The sequence below is a fragment of the Meleagris gallopavo genome, chromosome 16 (genome assembly GCF_905368555.1).
Source record: "Meleagris gallopavo chromosome 16, MGAL_WU_HG_1.1, whole genome shotgun sequence".
NCBI classification, from domain to species: Eukaryota; Metazoa; Chordata; class Aves; order Galliformes; family Phasianidae; genus Meleagris; species Meleagris gallopavo.
The window spans coordinates 6,402,011-6,417,821 of record NC_139419.1 but is presented as its reverse complement, the minus strand read 5'-3'; the positions used below and the strand labels follow the sequence as shown (position 1 = coordinate 6,417,821).

The following is a 15,811-nucleotide window of genomic DNA, read 5'->3' as shown; positions in this document are numbered from 1 at the left end:
CGCTGCTCTCTCTGCTCTGCCACCAAGGGTCCCGCGGGGCTGACATGAGCCCATCCCACCTTTCACCATCGCAGGGTGGATCGGCTGCACCTGCACCCACCGAGGAGATCTGGGTGCTGCGGAAACCTTTCACAGGTACAGTGGGCATTTCCCTCCTGTCCCTAGGGCAGCATGCATCGCAGCACCGCGGTGTCCCTGTGCCTGGATGCGGAGCCCTGATGGCATCTCCTCTCCCTGTGCAGGTGGCGACCGCAGCAGCCTGGGTAGCACGGGCAGCGTGGCCTCAGCCCGCAGCTCCGGGAGTGGGCAGAGCACGGGCAGTGGGGCGCACGCCCTGCATGCTGGCTCCGAGGGCGTCAAGGTAAGGCCGTGCACCGGCAAACAGTGTCACACAGCTCTGGCATCAGTGCTGGCTCGTGGTGGGACTTTGCTCTTTTGGCAGCTGTGATCCCATCCTGAGCAGGGCCTCTGCTGAGATTAATGCTCCACCTGGACCTGCAAGGTCCTCTTGGCATTCAGTGCCGCGAATCGTGGTTGTCACCATCCTACCACCCTCTCCCACCCCCATGCTGGCTGCTCGCTGAGCTCAGCCCCAATACCAGTGCAGCATCTGGCCAAGGCCCGAGCCGTGCATCTCTGCTGCCTCTCTGAGGATGCATCTGCACTGCGCACTGCACCGCACACTGCACGCCGCCATCTGCACGCGGCCCACTGCAGCTACGCGCTGCACGCTGCCGTCTGCTCGCTGCACGCTACTGCCCAGTGCACACTGCTGCCCACACGCTGCCCTCTGCATGGCATGCAGTGCCCATTGCACACTGCACATTACACCGTGTGATGCACATTCTGCACCACTGTACACTGCACAATGCACACAGCACACCGCACGCTGCGCTTTCCGCACCGTACATTGCCCACCACTCATTGCACTGCACACATTGCTCGCTGCTCCCTGCACTCCGTGCACAGCAGCCTCTGTCCATGCCGACCCATCCCGAGGAGCCCCATGAGCCCACCTCCCCACAGACATGATGCTGTGACCGGCTGGGCACTGAGCACAGTCTGTGCCCCCCGTGCTGACGGCCACCACGGCTGCACCGTGCAGGGGGGGCCGTGCTGGCAGCCCTCTTCGGCGTGCGCCGGGGTGCCGCGGTGCCGCAGGCTCCCACCACCCGCGAGCACCATATGTGCTGCGAGCGCTGCTTTCCCCTCCGCAACCCAGATCCGTCGCGCTCCTCCCTGCAGCACCGCAGCGCCCGCCGCGCACCCCCCGGTTCCCCGCTCGCCTCACTGCCGCCTGCTCTCCCCCCTTCTCGGGGTGTTTTTCAGCTGCTGGCAACGGTCCTTTCCCAGAAGGCTTCTGCGCAAGATGCTGCCGTGGGCGATGGGCCGGCCAAGGCGCAGGACATCCCCGCAGGTGCGTGCCGCCGGCCCGGCTGCTGGGAGCAGGAGGAGCCCTGGCCCCGCCGCAGGCTTGCCGTGGGCTGAGTGATTTGTCTTTTTTTTTATTGCCGCGGCACCCGGCGCAAAAGAAGAAAACGTGTGGGTAAAAAATGACTCTCTCGCCTTTCGGCTGCTGCCAGGCCTTCTCCTGCCTCGGTTAGTGGGGGCACCGTGGGGAGGGGGGGGGAGGAGGGGGGCGCGGGCGGGCGGTGGGGCGAGAGCGCTCCCCGGCCCCTTCCCCTCCCCGGCCCCCCCTCTGCCGCTGTCTCGCCGCCCGGGGGCTCGGCCGGGGGCAGCCGGGCCGGGGGTGCCCACGCCGCGGGGGAGGCACGTGGGGGACGCAGGAGGACGATGCTCGCGAGCCGGGTGTGCGTGCTGGGGGGTGCCCAGACTGCAGGGGGGAGGTGCACACATAGGGGGGTGCTGGCGTTGATGGGGGTGGTGTGCACGCTGGGGGAGTGCAGGTATTGGGGAGGGAATGCACAGATGTAGAAGGTGCCCACATGAGTGGGAGATGGATGTGGTGGGGAGGCACATGGCAGAGGGAGGCACATGTGAGGAGATACCCACGCAAGTGAGATGCAGACAGCGGGGAGATGCGTGCGCCTGGGGGATGCACACGAATTGGGGGAGTAGTGTGCACATACACACACACACACAAGGAGGATGCAGGCAGGCGCACACACACACACACACACACAGGAAAATGCTCATGCAGCGTGCAGTTATATACAAGGATGCACTTACCAGCAGGGGGAAGGATGCTTTTGTTGATCTGGATTAGAAATATGAGGTTGAAATCTGTGGGCAACCTGATGGCTGCTGAAGGCCACCATGTTGAAGCCAAGGGGTGTCTGGGTGCCTGTGCTGAGGTGCAGGGGTTCAGAGCAGCTAGTGGCAGTGTGTTGGGTCTCCTGACTGTAATGAGGCTGAGCACAGCCCTGTGCCAGTGGCATGGCTGGAAGAGTGGGCACAGATGGCTCTGGGCAGCAGGACCTCAGGCTGCTGCCTGGGGCACGTGGGCAGACGAGGAAAGCAGCTCTGGGGAGGGGTCTGCCTCCTGCTGGGTCCATCAAAACACTCTGGCCCTCAGCCTCCACTTGGCTACCCCAGGTGAGCACCATCCTCTTAATGCCCCAGTGATGCCACAGCCTGTGGGAGCTGTGTGCATGATGGCATGGGGGCCAGGGAGACCTAGGTACCCCACGGAGCTCTGTGCCAGCACAGCCTCTTCTGTAAGCCTGGTGATAGCCTGCTGGCCTTACAGGGCACCAGCAGCACAGGGATGGTACTGTCCCAAGGAGCACAGCCCAGGTAAGGGCACCCTGCTGCATGGGGCTGGATGTTGCTCTCCTCTGCCTATTATAGCCTTGGTGCCCCTGGCAGGGGTTCTGCTCCCTGCCTTGCACAGCCAGAGTCTGGGGGCTGCAGCTTAGGGATGCACTGAGGGGGGCCTGACCAAGATCCTAGAACAATGAGGCCCTGCAGACCCATGGCCCCATTCCCCACTGACTGCTGCCCCCCCAGCAGGCTCGTCGCGGTCGCAGAGCGTGGCCAGCTCCCCCTATGCCCCCCAACCACCTGCCGAGCAGCAGCTGAAGAAGATGGAGCCACCATCAGAGGGGAAGGTGAGCAGGGAGCACTGAGTGCACTGGGTACCCTGTGGAGTGTACAGTGATGGGGGGCATAGGCACAGCCACCCCCTCACCAACAGCTGCAGGCAGAGCTGTGCCACAGCCACCTGTGCTCGTGTGGCTGAGTGCTGGTTCTGGTGCTGGCCATGATGCCGTGCCCATGGGATGCTCAAGCCAAGGGTCTACATGGCCCTTCTGCAGTGCTGACTGATCTGAGGCCAGCATGCAGCTGGACAGCCCATGGGGCTGTGACAAGGACAGAGCAACAGATCCCTGTGCCAAGGCTGCCCCGAGCTACACCGCTCTTCTCATTCTAGAGCTCAGAAGCTGTGTACCAGTGGCTGTGTAAGTTCCAGCTGCAGCTCTATGCACCCAACTTCATCAACGCCGGCTACGACATCACCACCATCAGCCGGATGACGCCAGAGGTGAGGCCATGAGGGCAGTCCTGGGACTGCCACCTGCTTGTGGAGAGCGATCCTGATTCTCCTCTCTCCCTCAGGACCTCACGGCCATTGGTGTCACCAAGCCAGGGCACAGGAAGAAGATTGCCTCTGAGATCAATAACCTCAACATCCCCGAGTGGCTGCCCGAGTACAAGCCGGTAAGGGCTGCGCGGGGCCAGGTGCCATGGTGCCACATCCAGAGCGGTGCTGGGAGCCCTGCAGCAGGTTCCGTCCAGGGAGGGCTGTCACAGGGGGAGTGGCAGTGGGAACTGGCTCACTGCTCCCAGGTGAAGCCCATAACCCATGGTCCTGGAGCTGCACGTCCCCTGCTGAAGTCCCTGTCATTGGCATCGGGCCAACGACAGCTGTCACCACATAGATGTGATGCTGTCTGTGCCTTGATGTTGTCCCATCAGCTGGACCACAGTAAGGGGTCCTTGGAGCACAGAGGTGTAGGAGTTCCCTGGGCCCTCCCCGGTGAGCGCAGGGACACATGTGGCAGTGTCACTGCATGTGGTGCCACCTGGTGCTGAGCAGTGTCCCACGCCCCCAGGCCAACCTGGCGCTGTGGCTCTCCATGATTGGCCTGTCCCAGTACTACAAGGTGCTGGTGGAGAACGGCTACGAGAACATCGACTTCATCACTGACATCACCTGGGAGGACCTGCAGGAGATCGGCATCACCAAGCTGGGTAAGGTCCCGTGACACAGCACTGCGGTGGCCCATGGTTCCTTGACTGACACTGATGCTATGTGCCATCCCCAGGCCACCAGAAGAAGCTGATGCTGGCAGTGAAGAAGCTGGCAGAGCTGCAGCGGGCTGAGCTGGGCAAGTATGAACCAGGCACACTGAAGAGGAAGGCGGCGGCATGCCCAGAGGTGCTGGCCATTGAGTCCCCACCACCTGAGCCACCCGAGTGCCAGTCACCCAAGATGACAACGTTCCAGGACAGCGAGCTGAGCAGCGAGCTGCAGGTGGCCATGACAGGTGAAGGCCCTGAGGAGACGCCTGAGAAGCCAGCCAACCCTGCAGCCCCTGGCTACCGATCGCCACCAGCGCTGGGCGGCCGCGCCAGGCAGATGAGCAGCTCGCAAGAGCTGCTGGGCGATGGCCCCCGTGCCCCTGCCAGCACCGCCATCTCCAAGAGCCAGGAGTACCTGGCAGAGGGGGCCCCTGAGAGTCCCCCCGTGCCACCAACCAAGGAGCTCCGCCAGCCACGGCACGGTCACTCTGTCAAGCGTGCCAGTGTTCCACCGGTGCCCGGCAAACCCCGGCAGCCCTTCCCGCCTACCGCTGGGCACCTGACACCACCGCAGACCCCCGGCAAGCCACGTCCACCCTCCCCACAGGGCCCATCAGCACCCCATGCCACTGCCAAGGTGAAGCCCACTCCACAGCTGCTGCCGCCGGGTGAGCGCCCCGCATCACCCCGCTCCCTGCCCCAGTCTCCCACGCACCGCGGCTTTGCCTACGTCCTTCCGCAGCCCACCGATGGTGAGGGGGCCCCCCCAGGGGTGCCGGTCCTGCCCGTCTCAGTGCCGGTGCTGTGCCTGCCACCAGCAGGCGAGGGTGATGAGGAGCCAGGGAGGCCGAAGAAGCGGGCACATAGCCTGAACCGCTACGCCGCCTCCGACAGCGAGCAGGAGCGGGATGAGCTGCTGGTGCCTGACGCAGGGCCTTATGCTACCGTGCAGCGGCGCGTGGGGCGCAGCCACTCAGTGCGGGCACCTGCTGGTGGTGACAAAAATGTCAACCGCAGCCAGTCCTTCGCCATCCGCCCCAAGAAGAAGGGGCCGCCCCCACCACCCCCCAAGCGCTCCAGCTCTGCCATCTCCAGCGCTGGCATGGCCGAGGACTTCCCCAAGGATGGTGAAGGTGAGGTGGCCGCCGGAACCCCTGGCACCGAGGGGGAGAGTCGCCAGGAGCAGCGGCGTGCCAGCGATCTGGGTGGCAGCGTGGACACGGGCAGCGCCGGCAGTGTGCGCAGCATTGCAGCCATGCTGGAGATGTCCTCCATCGGTGGTGGGGCACGGGCGCTGGCCCTGCAGAAACCACCTGGGGCTGGTGTGCCTGGGAAGGGGCCCGATGGGTACTATCTGCAGCCAGGAGCTCCCCCAGGAAGCCCTGAGCGTGCCCGTGTGGCCACCGTCCTGGCTACTGTCAAGCACAAGGAGGCCATTGGGCTGGATGGGGAGGTTGTGAACCGGCGCCGGACCATCAGCGGTCCTGTCACCGGGCTGGTGGCGGCCGCACGCCGTGAGCGTGCCGACAGTGTGCGCTCCGAGACAGGCACTGATGGCCCCAGCGAGCGTCTGCGGGCTGAGCGTGGTGGCTCTCCAGACACAATCCCCTTTGCTGAGGAGGGCAACCTCACCATCAAGCAGCGACCACGTGCCCTGGGACCAGCCCGGGTGGAGGCAGGCGAAGGGCTGTCCCCAGCACACCGCCATGGGGACCTGGCCAAGGTGGAGGCCAGTGCCACACTCAAGAGGCGCATCCGTGCCCGGCAGAGCCAGCAGGACAGCGTCCGCTTCATCCTCACTGAGTCTGACACTGTCAAGCGCCGGCCCAAGGCCAAGGACAAGGAGCCAGCGCTGGAGCAAGCCCCTCTTGTCGTCTACCAGAATGGCACCGGCACTGTCAAGCGGCGGCCGGCCTCAGAGCTGAGTGGAGCTGAGACTCCCCCAACCCCGCCGCCTGCCACCCGCCCCGATGGCCCTGACTTCACCCCACCGCCTGCCGAGCCCAAGAAACCCTTCAAGCCACCGGTGTCCCCCAAGCCTGTGCTAACACAGCCAGCGCAGAAGGTCCCTGGGCCGCCAGTGCCCATCCCCAAAAAGATGCCCATCCCAAGCCCAGGCAGCCCAGGTAGGTGTTCATGAGCATTGGGGATGGTTGGCTGTGGGGTGCTCCCCGGGGCACTGCACCGTCACTGCAGCCATCCTACCCCATTCCCTCTCCCTTCTCTCCACAGAGGTGAAGCGGGTCCATGGCACACCACCCCCGGTATCCCCCAAGCCCACACCACCCCCTACAGCCCCCAAGCCCCCCAAACCCCATGCCGCCATCCAGTCGGTGAGTGCGGGCTCCACGCCAACTCCGTCCCCTGCCCGGCAGCTGGGTGCTACTGCCAAGCCCTCCAGCACACCACCCTCACTCTGCTCCAGCCCTGCCAAGCCCCTCTCACCTGGCGCTCAGCCCCAGCAGGTGCCAGTGAAACCGCCGCGTTCCGCTATCGCCGGACCCTCTGTTGACGGTGCCAGCCCTGAGCTGGTGCAGCAAAAGCTGGAGGAGACCAGCGCATCCCTGGCTGCTGCGCTGCAGGCTGTGGAGGAGAAAATCAAGCAGGAGGACAGCCAAGCAGCAGAGTAAGGGCTGCGGGGATACGGTGCATGGCAGGGAGCTGTGCGAGGGCTGGGAACTGCACTCTGGGCTGCATGGGGATGGTGGTTTGGGAGGATGAGTACCATGGACTGGCAGTGGTGGTGACACTGGGGACAGGGCACTGGGGCATAGGAGGGCACTGGGGCTGTGGTGGCACTGGGGATGCTGACCACAATGGGTCAGGGCCATGGCACAGGGCCGAGGTAGCCACGTGGTCCCAGTGCATGCGCTGACCCAGTGCCCACCGCTCTCCTAGCTCCACTGCAGAGGCCAAGAGCACAGGCAGCATCCTGGATGACATCGGCAGCATGTTCGATGACCTGGCCGACCAGCTGGATGCCATGCTGGAGTGAGGGGCGCGACGGCCCCGCGAACCTCAGGGCTTACGTGGGCACAAGGGCACAACGATCCGCGACCTCCCGGCCCCACCATCCCCTTTGTACAGCTGTCCCCTCCTGGACCTCCCATCCCTCGGGGTTTGCACAAAGAAGAAGATACCTCAGGATTGTGCTCACGGACTCGGCGCCCGCCCGCCACGGCTCCGGCAGGACTCCCTTCTGCAGAAGCAAAAAAATACAATAGAAGAAGCAAAGCAACACCACCCGGCCTGAAGCGCCCTGCTCGCACCAGATCCGGGTTTGGGGTTTTCTCTCCCTACCCGCGGTGGCCCCGTGGTTGCCCCGCCGGCCCCGGTCCCCGAATGTAGCACAACCCCGGTGCGGCACTGATGGCGTTCATCCACCCGTGCCCTCTTGTTCTGGTAGCGAGTCCGGATGGAAACTTAGGTTTCTTTAATTTTTCTTTTCATTTTCTCTTTTTGTCATTTTTTTCCTTTGTCATTCACGAGCATTGGGGTGGGCACGGTGCTGGGTACCCCCACAGCACCCGGACCCCTGCACCCGCAGCTCTCCAGCCCCGTGCTGCTGCTGTGGGCTCTTCACGTCGGGGTGGGAAAGGGGCTTTTTGTCGGTACCATTGCAAATGGATGAGCTCCTGCTTGGGGCAGGTGGGGAGCAGCAGGTTGTGCCCCTGCCCAGCCCCTCACCGCCGGGGGAGAGGACGTCATAAGCTATAACGAAGTATTAATTTATTGGAGGGGAAAAAACGACTGAGAGATATAAAGCAGTATTTCCCCCATCTCCCAAATAATAATAATAATAATAAAAAAAATAAACTTTAACAAATATATATTTAAAAGATTTAAAAAAAATATTAGCAATTATATATAAAGCAGTTTAAACAAAAAAATCAAGAGAGAACTGGATTTTAGCTTGAGAAAAACTATTAGATTATACTAAGCTGTGTGTCTTGTGGCAAACTCATTCTCCGAGTAGCACAATATTTACCTTTATCTGGGTGGAAGGTACGTGCAAGCCGTTCTGTTCGGGTTTTCCGTTGGGTTTCAGTGTACCGTCTTTCTTTTTACACAGTTAAGAACTCAAAGGATGTGCCTTGTTTTATGGAGGTTTTTGTTAACTCTTCTACTGGAGGTGTTTCGTTTCTTTCTGGAGTGTCTTCAGGTTTTCATTTGACTTTTTTTGGCATTTATGTGTGTGTGTGTGTGTGTGTGTGTGTGTGTGCACGCGGTGTGTGCGTGCGTCCCAGCGCACGGCTGTACATTCATGTATAAAGAGGAGTCTGGTTCAGTCGCTTGAGTTCTGATGAATGCATCTTTTCTTTTGCTTGTGGTTCCCAACAAAGTGTTGCTGTACCTCTCTCTTCCCGAGCCACGCAGGCTGGGCTCGCCCTCCTCTCCCTCCTTCCCATTGTGGTTGCTGATCCAGATGTGTTTGGCACAACTTTGAAATTTCTTTACAAAAAAAGAAAAAAAAAAAATCACAACACACACACACACAAAGACTTTAAAAATAACAAAAAAAAAGAAAAAAAAAAAAAAAGAAAAAAAAATCACCCGCCTGAAAATATCTGTTGAAAGGAAAAAAAAAATATGTATCTACAAAAAAAAAAAAAAAAAAATCCATAAAGTTCTACATGATGGATATATACATATATATATTTTTTATGATTAAGTTATGGACTCTGTATTGTATCCCATGTGTCAAGCTATGCATCTTGGTGCTTTCCCTGCTCTTCTGTGCTTAGATTTCACCTCTACTCGTCTTATTCTTCCTATTCTGAATAGTAGATGGCTCGTGGTGCTGTGAAGAAGTTTGCTCCTATACAAAGTCTGGCAACAAATATTTAAAGAAAAATAAAAAAAAAATAAAAATAAAACCCTGCCGGGCTGCCACCCCTGTTTGTGACCCAAGAGGTGTCCCCTGGTGTGAGGGTCCTGATGCCATCGGGGCTGGTGGGGGCACAGCGGTGCCGCAGAGCTCCCAGTCCTCACTGTGCGGAGCTGGGTGGATATGAGGCACAGTCCAGAGCTCCCTCTTGCCTCTGCCCTGGGGGGGAGCCAGTGCCAGTGTGGGGCGACGGGCTGTGGGGTGCTCCCCCCTCAGTGCCCACAGTCCTGGCTGGATGACTTCAATAACTCACACCGGCCAGGAATAACTCTTTCCACTTTTATTGTCAATGAAGAAATAATCAAATCTATATTACAATCTTAAAAACAGTAGAAAATGTGAGTAAAAATGCAACAGAGGCTTTTTCTCTTTAATGTGGAAACCATTATTACAGGGTGGTGAACAATGGGCTTGTGTTATTTGAGAACTAGCTATGGCGTAAAAATCGTACCTGGCTACTCAAGAAAACACCTCTTCCCAAATGGATCAGCCTGACATCTTGGCAGTAAAATTAAATACTAGAGACAGAAAGGGCTTGGGGACCTAACCCAGGGCACGGCCTAATGCTCAGCTCTACCATTTACATGGGACCACCTCCCAGCCCCCACCTGCGCCCACCCGAACCACTGGGTCCCGGTGCTGGCCAATATGACCCGCACGCTGCGGTGAGGGCACCACGCAGCTCTTCTGCATTCCCACGTGGGAGATCCGAGGGAACAACTGGAGCATCCGTGGGCCAGATCTATCCTGAGAGCTGCCCGCCAGGGTCCTTGCAGGGGGGAGAACCGCAGCTGACAGGCAGCAGCGGGCAGTGCTCGGTGCAGAGAGAAGCTGCAGCAGTTCTTCGGAGTGGTGGCATCACCCAGCAGGCCGACGGAGGGAGGCATTTTTGGTCTTTCAGTGTGTAGAACTAGGGCGGCTCTCGCTAGCACGTCCAGACCTGGAGGAGACAACAGCAACCCGTGGTCATGACAGTTCTGAGCAGCTCCACTGGCTTCTCTTCGTCATCTCATGGAGTTTCTCTTTGGGTTTTCAGCCCCCACAGCACCTCTGCCAGGAGCTCAACCTCCCACCCATTGAAACTCATCTCCTTGTTTATTTAAAGCCAACTCCTCCTTCATTTAACACCCTAGTTCTAGCACTAGAAGAGACCAAAGCATCACGGAGAAGCCTAAGGGAACCAACCTTTACAGTGCTGTCCACAGCGCCAGAGAAGAGGCGGCCCCTGGAGACTGCAAGGGCAGTGACACTGCCCTGGTGCCGCAGCAGCGTCTGAGTACAGATCATGTTGTCCATGCTCCACACCTGTGGGCACACAGAAGGCGTGAGACAGAAGAGGATTACTCATCCATCCTCTCCCTTCTAATGCTATGTCACAACAACAGTGCCAAGAGCACAGACCCAACTGCACAGCCCAGGACACGTACCCTGAGAGACCGGTCATACGATGCACTGAAGACTTTGGTTTGATCTGGTGTGGAGATGACAGCAAGGGCATAAACTGTACCCACGTGACCAGTCAGTGTGCGGACTTGTTCCTTGGTCTCTATGTCCCAAACCTGTGGAAGGAGAGCAGGGGGTCATCACCTATTCCAAGATGTTCATCCACATCTCCATGCTCTGGGCGCACTGTGAAGGGACCAGCAGAGCCAGGCTCCCAACTCCTTGCCCCTCTCTCCCAGCCCAACACATACATATTGAATCCTGCAGCCCTTACATGGATGAGGTTCTCGTAGGTGCCACACACAATGTGGTGGTTTGTAACAGCAATGGAGTAGACGCTGCCTCCCGATGTCTGCAGCACATGCACACACTCCAAGTTTCGGATGTCCCAAATCTGAAAGAGCCACCAGAGTGAAGGATGAGACCCACAAAGGCACCCCTCTCCAGGACGGAGCTCTCTTAAAACCATCCCCCAGCCACACAGCCCTGCTCCGTGTTACAGACTGATCTAGCTGGGAACATTCAGTGCCAATGAGCAAAGTCCTGCTGTCTTATTCAGCTGCCCAGCTTTGAACATCTAGGCTGAAAAAATGGCGGAGATTGCATGCTTTGTGTTTGTGACTGCACACATGTATACAAATCTGTTCCTGAGAGCACTAGAAACCAATGCAGGCAAATTAATGGGGATTTATTAATACTAAGGAGGGAAACTTCAAATTTGTCATCCAGATGCTAGGAGGTGAACTATTCATCAAAGCCTGAGCCAACACAGATGAGGGCACTTTGCAAAGCACGTACAGATTTATGGTAACTCTAGAGCCAGACAGTGACCTTCTCCTCTTATCAGCAGCACTGTCAGCACAGATAACGCTGCGGCAGCTGCAGAGGCAGTGCGAGGCGCCACGGCTGCATGGCTGCTTTTATCTTAGCGAGCATCCCTGGGCAGCTGCACTCACAAGGAGCAGCCAGAGCCCTGAATTAGTGCCTACAAAGACGCAATCAGCACAGTAAAAGCTAGCATGTCAGCAGTGCTGCAGCAGTGTTCTCACATCTGAGCGCTGCCTTCTGCCCTGCTCAGTCAACCTGTGCTGCAGAATACATATATGTATCAGGGACAGCCTATGGCTTACAATTGCCACGAGTCTCACCTTGATGGTTTGGTATGATCCGCTGTACAGATAGTTTTGAGAAGCCACCAGTGCTCGCACCCAGTGATTGAGACCTGTCAGTTCTTTTTTCAGTTTGAGCTCGGTACCCACGATATCCCAGACCTAAGGACAGCACAAATACACACCGAGGAGAGTCAGCACAGGGCCCCTAAGAGCTCACGAAGTGGAATCTTGTTCTCCAGCCCCATGGGAATCAGCTGAACCCGCTGGCCGGCAGATACAATAACTATGCTGAATAAGCATGTTTCCCAAGGGCTGGGAAAGTTTGAATGGAGCCTGCATTATTGCTGGCACAGACCCTTCCTTAGCAGAGCTATAGGCTTGGAAAACCTAAACCAAATCCTGCGCTGGACTTCTCCTCACAGCCTGTCCATTCCCACAGCTCCTGGAAAACCCTGGCTGAAGCCCTCTGAACACAGGGACCAATGGAGCTCCAAACAGCACTGCTGACCCACTCAGCTCACGTGGCAGAAAGTGGCTGGGGATGACAAAAACAGAAGGCCCCATGTGCTGTTTTTGCTTAGTGCTGTCACTTCCAGCCCCAAGCACTCTGCAAAACCACTCCAGGCCCAGATAAAGAAAAGAGCATGTGCTCTCTTACAGATGGACGGTCCCATAAGCCGCCTCACCAGGAGCTGGAAGCAGAACCGAGGGAATCTAGCCAAGGCTTTAAAGGGCAACTTGCAAAGCTGTTCCCTGATTTTTTGCATGCTTTGGGAAAAGAACACTGACTCAAGATCCTTTGGAGGCGGTTTCAAACAGGCAGGTTGAATCCCCAGCCAATTCTGGGCACAAGGCACAATTCCCAAAGGTCTGAGTAGGTGTGTAGGGAGCCGAGAGAAGCACACATTTGGGAACTGCCAACGTCCTCCACCTGAAGCCTCAGGTTTAGAGTTAAAAGGAACAGAAGGGTCTTTTCAGTCAGGTCTCAGAAAATCTCTAACCAGCACACAGCACACTACTGGCTGCTCTATGTAGCTCCAGAGAACAGAGTAATAAGATACAGACCAGAATGTCACTTGATTTCTATTAGGAAACTGCTACCTGACAGCCTGCAGCATCAGTCCCCAAGTGAACCAAGAGGAGCTACCCCAGAGCTCTACCTTGATGGCTTTGAGGGAGCCACTGAACAGCATGTTGTGCGAGGAGACCAAAGTGCAAACAGGATTGTCATGCGCTCGGATCGTGTTCACTTTCTGCAGATTTTGGATATCCCAGACCTGCAAAGGAAAGGAGGAGAGCCTATGAGGGGCAGGAGCAGACCCTGGTGCTGAAGCCCTTCCTCTTTCCTTCTGGAGTGAAGCAAAAAACACAGGCACTGGTGTGAGCCACCAGCCTGGCTCGATGAGCAGCATGTGCCCAGTCTGCAGGGAACACCCAAATTCAACCCTTGGGTATCTTGGTTAAAGGCATGCATAAAGCACACAAGATGCCAATCCTATCACCAGCAGCTGAAAAACGTTATAGAAACCAGGATGCAGGTCCCTGCTGCCCTGTTAATCCCACATCTCCACTCCCAAGCAGAGCAGGGGTCTCAGGTACTCACAATAATGGTGCAGTCAGCAGAGCCACTGTATAGCTTGTTCCTGTAATGTCACCACAAAACAAAAGAAGGTCAGCAAGGACAGCAGCCAGCGCAGAGCCTCAGCTGGTTCCCAGGCTGTGTGCTGGGCCAGGAGCTGCAGCCCTACAGCTTCACTGGGACAAGTCCCAGAGCAGCAGCAGCCTCAGGAGCGGGGCTGAGACTGCGTGGGAGGCTGTGCTGGATTATCATTTCCAGCAGCCCAGCATCATGCTGGTGAGCAGGGAAGGAAGAAGCCAGGACGGCAGCAGGAGGTGGTTTGTCAATTTTTAAAGATGTGAGATTTATGAAGGGTTCCATCTAAAGGTGAGATCCAGAATTCCGGGAACTGATGGGGCTCCTCTCCCCACCACCCACAGCTCCAAATGCATGCACAGTCCTGGTACATGCAGGACTTGGAATGGGAACTATAAGGGTGCACTCAGGAGGTTCAGTGCTCACTCCCTGTCCTGCAGGGCAGGTGTCCCTCAACACTCACCCCTGGATACAGAGAGCCAGTACAATTCCATCGTGACCTTCCAGGGTCTTTTGGCACTTGTATGTGGTACAGGTATCCCACACCTAACAGGAAACACAAGGCAGCAGAGGGTCACATGCCTGCACACACAGCAGCTGGGGGCAGGATGTCGGCAGACCACAAAGGCACGGAAAGGAGGAAACAGACTGTCATCTGGGCACCTGTGTTCCTGTCTTCCAGGCAGAGATAAGCCTGTCTAGGAGAGGAAATTTACTGCAGAGGGTTAGGTTGAAGTTAACAAGAGACACTGAAGAGGAGCACGCACCAGCCCTCTCCAGCACCGCCTTTCACAGCCCCAGGCCAAAACAACACTGCTGAACCACAGAAGCAGCTCTCTGGCTCCTGTTTTAGCGATTCACACCCTGTCTCTGGGGGCAAACCACACAGCACAGCCTCCTCTGTCTCTGCCACCACAGAGCATTTCCCCACCAAGCTCTTTCTTGACAGAGAAAATGTGAGAATGTGGTGCTTAGCCGGCCCTGAGTTGCCCAGAGCAGCCAGCACTGGGGAGAAAGCTGTTCTCCTTCAGTAAAACACAAAAATATCCATTCTCTTCCATGTGGCTTTGCTCACCCTGAAACAACCTGACCCCAAGTGGCTCCCCAGCTCAGCCAGCAGCCACCACAGTGACACTGGAAACTGCTGCTTAGGTTGCACTGGAGCACTGCTGTCAGTTTGTGCTACCAAAAACAGGGCAAAGAAAAACAAACATGTCATAAAATGAAAAGAAGGCTCATTTTATCAGCGAAAAATGGTGGGGTTTTTTGTTTTTTGGGTTTTTTTTGTTTGTTTGTTTGTTTTTTGTTGTTGTTGTTTGTTTTGGTTTGGTTTTTTTTTGAGGTGACATTTTATAACAAGGGAAAATATAATCAGATGCTGAATTGGGCTTAGATGCCTTAGACACCATATAAAGCAAAACCACAGAAAGCAGGAATGAGATTCTAATCAGGGCTTCACAAAAAAACACAATTTGTCTTGATTTCTCTAACACTTAGCACTTCCCTACAGCAAAACTGAAGTACATTTTGCCTAACTATAACCATAAAGAATCATTAAGGATTTCAAGAGGAACATTGGGCAGTAATATCCCCCTCAGTCTCCCAGCTGAATTGGAGCTCAGCTTCTGCCTCACCTGGAGCACATATACAAATGCAAAGACAAGTGGAAGAAGTAAAGCTCTTACCTTAATGGTTTTGTCTGAAGAGCCACTGAAGAGCAAATCTCCTATGGAATAAACACATAGACACCAGACGGGGCCCTGGTGCCCCACAAAGGTCCCCTTGCACTTGAAGATCTGCTGAGGATCATAGGCTATGGAAAGAAGAAAGCAGGTAAGCATGGGAAAACAGTGCCACACCACCCTGAGTGACCTTGGAGGGAACAGAGCTCCCTCCCTCCTTGAGCTTCAAGCTGCTGCAGCAGTCTGGCTGGAGGGTCCCATGTCCTGCCCTTACAGCTCATTGCCTTATCACTGCTTTGAGCCCCAGGATTCTCTTCCCTCATGCAACTCCCAGGTTGTATCTAGGGAGGGCAGAGATGCAGAGCCCACTTGAGCCCAGCAACCAGTAAACCTGCAGCGCTGTGAGTTAGCCAACCCATTAACCAACTCTTCTGGCAATCATATCCCACCAGTCTCCTGCAACAGTGGTGGTCCTGTGCACAGATCACTGCTGCAAACAGAGAAAACTGGTACTCTGCCTGCCTGTGACTCAGCCTGAAAGAGCTCACTGCCATCACCCAAAACCAGCTCAAGCAGATGAAAAACACAGGTATACTCACATCCAAGGATGCCCATGTTGAGTCGAGCATTAATGTGGGAGAGCTCATCCTGAAAAACAGAACAAGCTGCATGAGCTGCAGAGCTATCAAGACCAGCCTGCCCTTCTGGGCACTGTCCTCATCCACTGCTAAAACAGCTCTCATGTTTGGACAGATTCTGACTCCCT

The 15,811-nt window shown here is 56.6% G+C and overlaps 2 protein-coding genes across 6 annotated transcripts in view; one reads left to right on the top strand and one right to left on the bottom strand.

The window, feature by feature from the left end:
* The window catches only part of CASKIN1 (CASK interacting protein 1), a 29,525-nt gene extending 20,254 nt beyond the window's left edge, over positions 1 to 9,271 (top strand). The window contains exons 12-21 of one of the 2 annotated variants that reach the window (XM_085237279.1): positions 28 to 135; positions 243 to 361; positions 1,330 to 1,417; positions 2,974 to 3,071; positions 3,395 to 3,505; positions 3,580 to 3,681; positions 4,077 to 4,215; positions 4,290 to 6,392; positions 6,499 to 6,892; positions 7,165 to 9,271. In XM_085237279.1, the coding sequence (XP_085093405.1) occupies positions 28 to 135; positions 243 to 361; positions 1,330 to 1,417; positions 2,974 to 3,071; positions 3,395 to 3,505; positions 3,580 to 3,681; positions 4,077 to 4,215; positions 4,290 to 6,392; positions 6,499 to 6,892; positions 7,165 to 7,261 (3,359 nt within the window). In that variant the 3' untranslated portion in view covers positions 7,262 to 9,271. The remainder of the gene's footprint in view (positions 1 to 27; positions 136 to 242; positions 362 to 1,329; positions 1,418 to 2,973; positions 3,072 to 3,394; positions 3,506 to 3,579; positions 3,682 to 4,076; positions 4,216 to 4,289; positions 6,393 to 6,498; positions 6,893 to 7,164) is intronic. The other variant, XM_085237280.1, reaches the window with a different exon arrangement.
* A 148-nt stretch (positions 9,272 to 9,419) lies between these two features.
* TRAF7 (TNF receptor associated factor 7) overlaps positions 9,420 to 15,811 on the bottom strand; it is a 28,894-nt gene continuing 22,502 nt past the window's right edge. For all 4 annotated transcript variants that reach the window (XM_085237271.1, XM_085237273.1, XM_003210693.5 and 1 more), the window contains 10 exons: positions 15,645 to 15,693; positions 15,049 to 15,176; positions 13,827 to 13,909; positions 13,313 to 13,352; positions 12,870 to 12,986; positions 11,746 to 11,868; positions 10,872 to 10,991; positions 10,582 to 10,713; positions 10,340 to 10,459; positions 9,420 to 10,094 (listed from right to left, as the gene is read on the bottom strand). In XM_085237271.1, the coding sequence (XP_085093397.1) occupies positions 10,080 to 10,094; positions 10,340 to 10,459; positions 10,582 to 10,713; positions 10,872 to 10,991; positions 11,746 to 11,868; positions 12,870 to 12,986; positions 13,313 to 13,352; positions 13,827 to 13,909; positions 15,049 to 15,176; positions 15,645 to 15,693 (927 nt within the window). In that variant the 3' untranslated portion in view covers positions 9,420 to 10,079. The remainder of the gene's footprint in view (positions 10,095 to 10,339; positions 10,460 to 10,581; positions 10,714 to 10,871; positions 10,992 to 11,745; positions 11,869 to 12,869; positions 12,987 to 13,312; positions 13,353 to 13,826; positions 13,910 to 15,048; positions 15,177 to 15,644; positions 15,694 to 15,811) is intronic.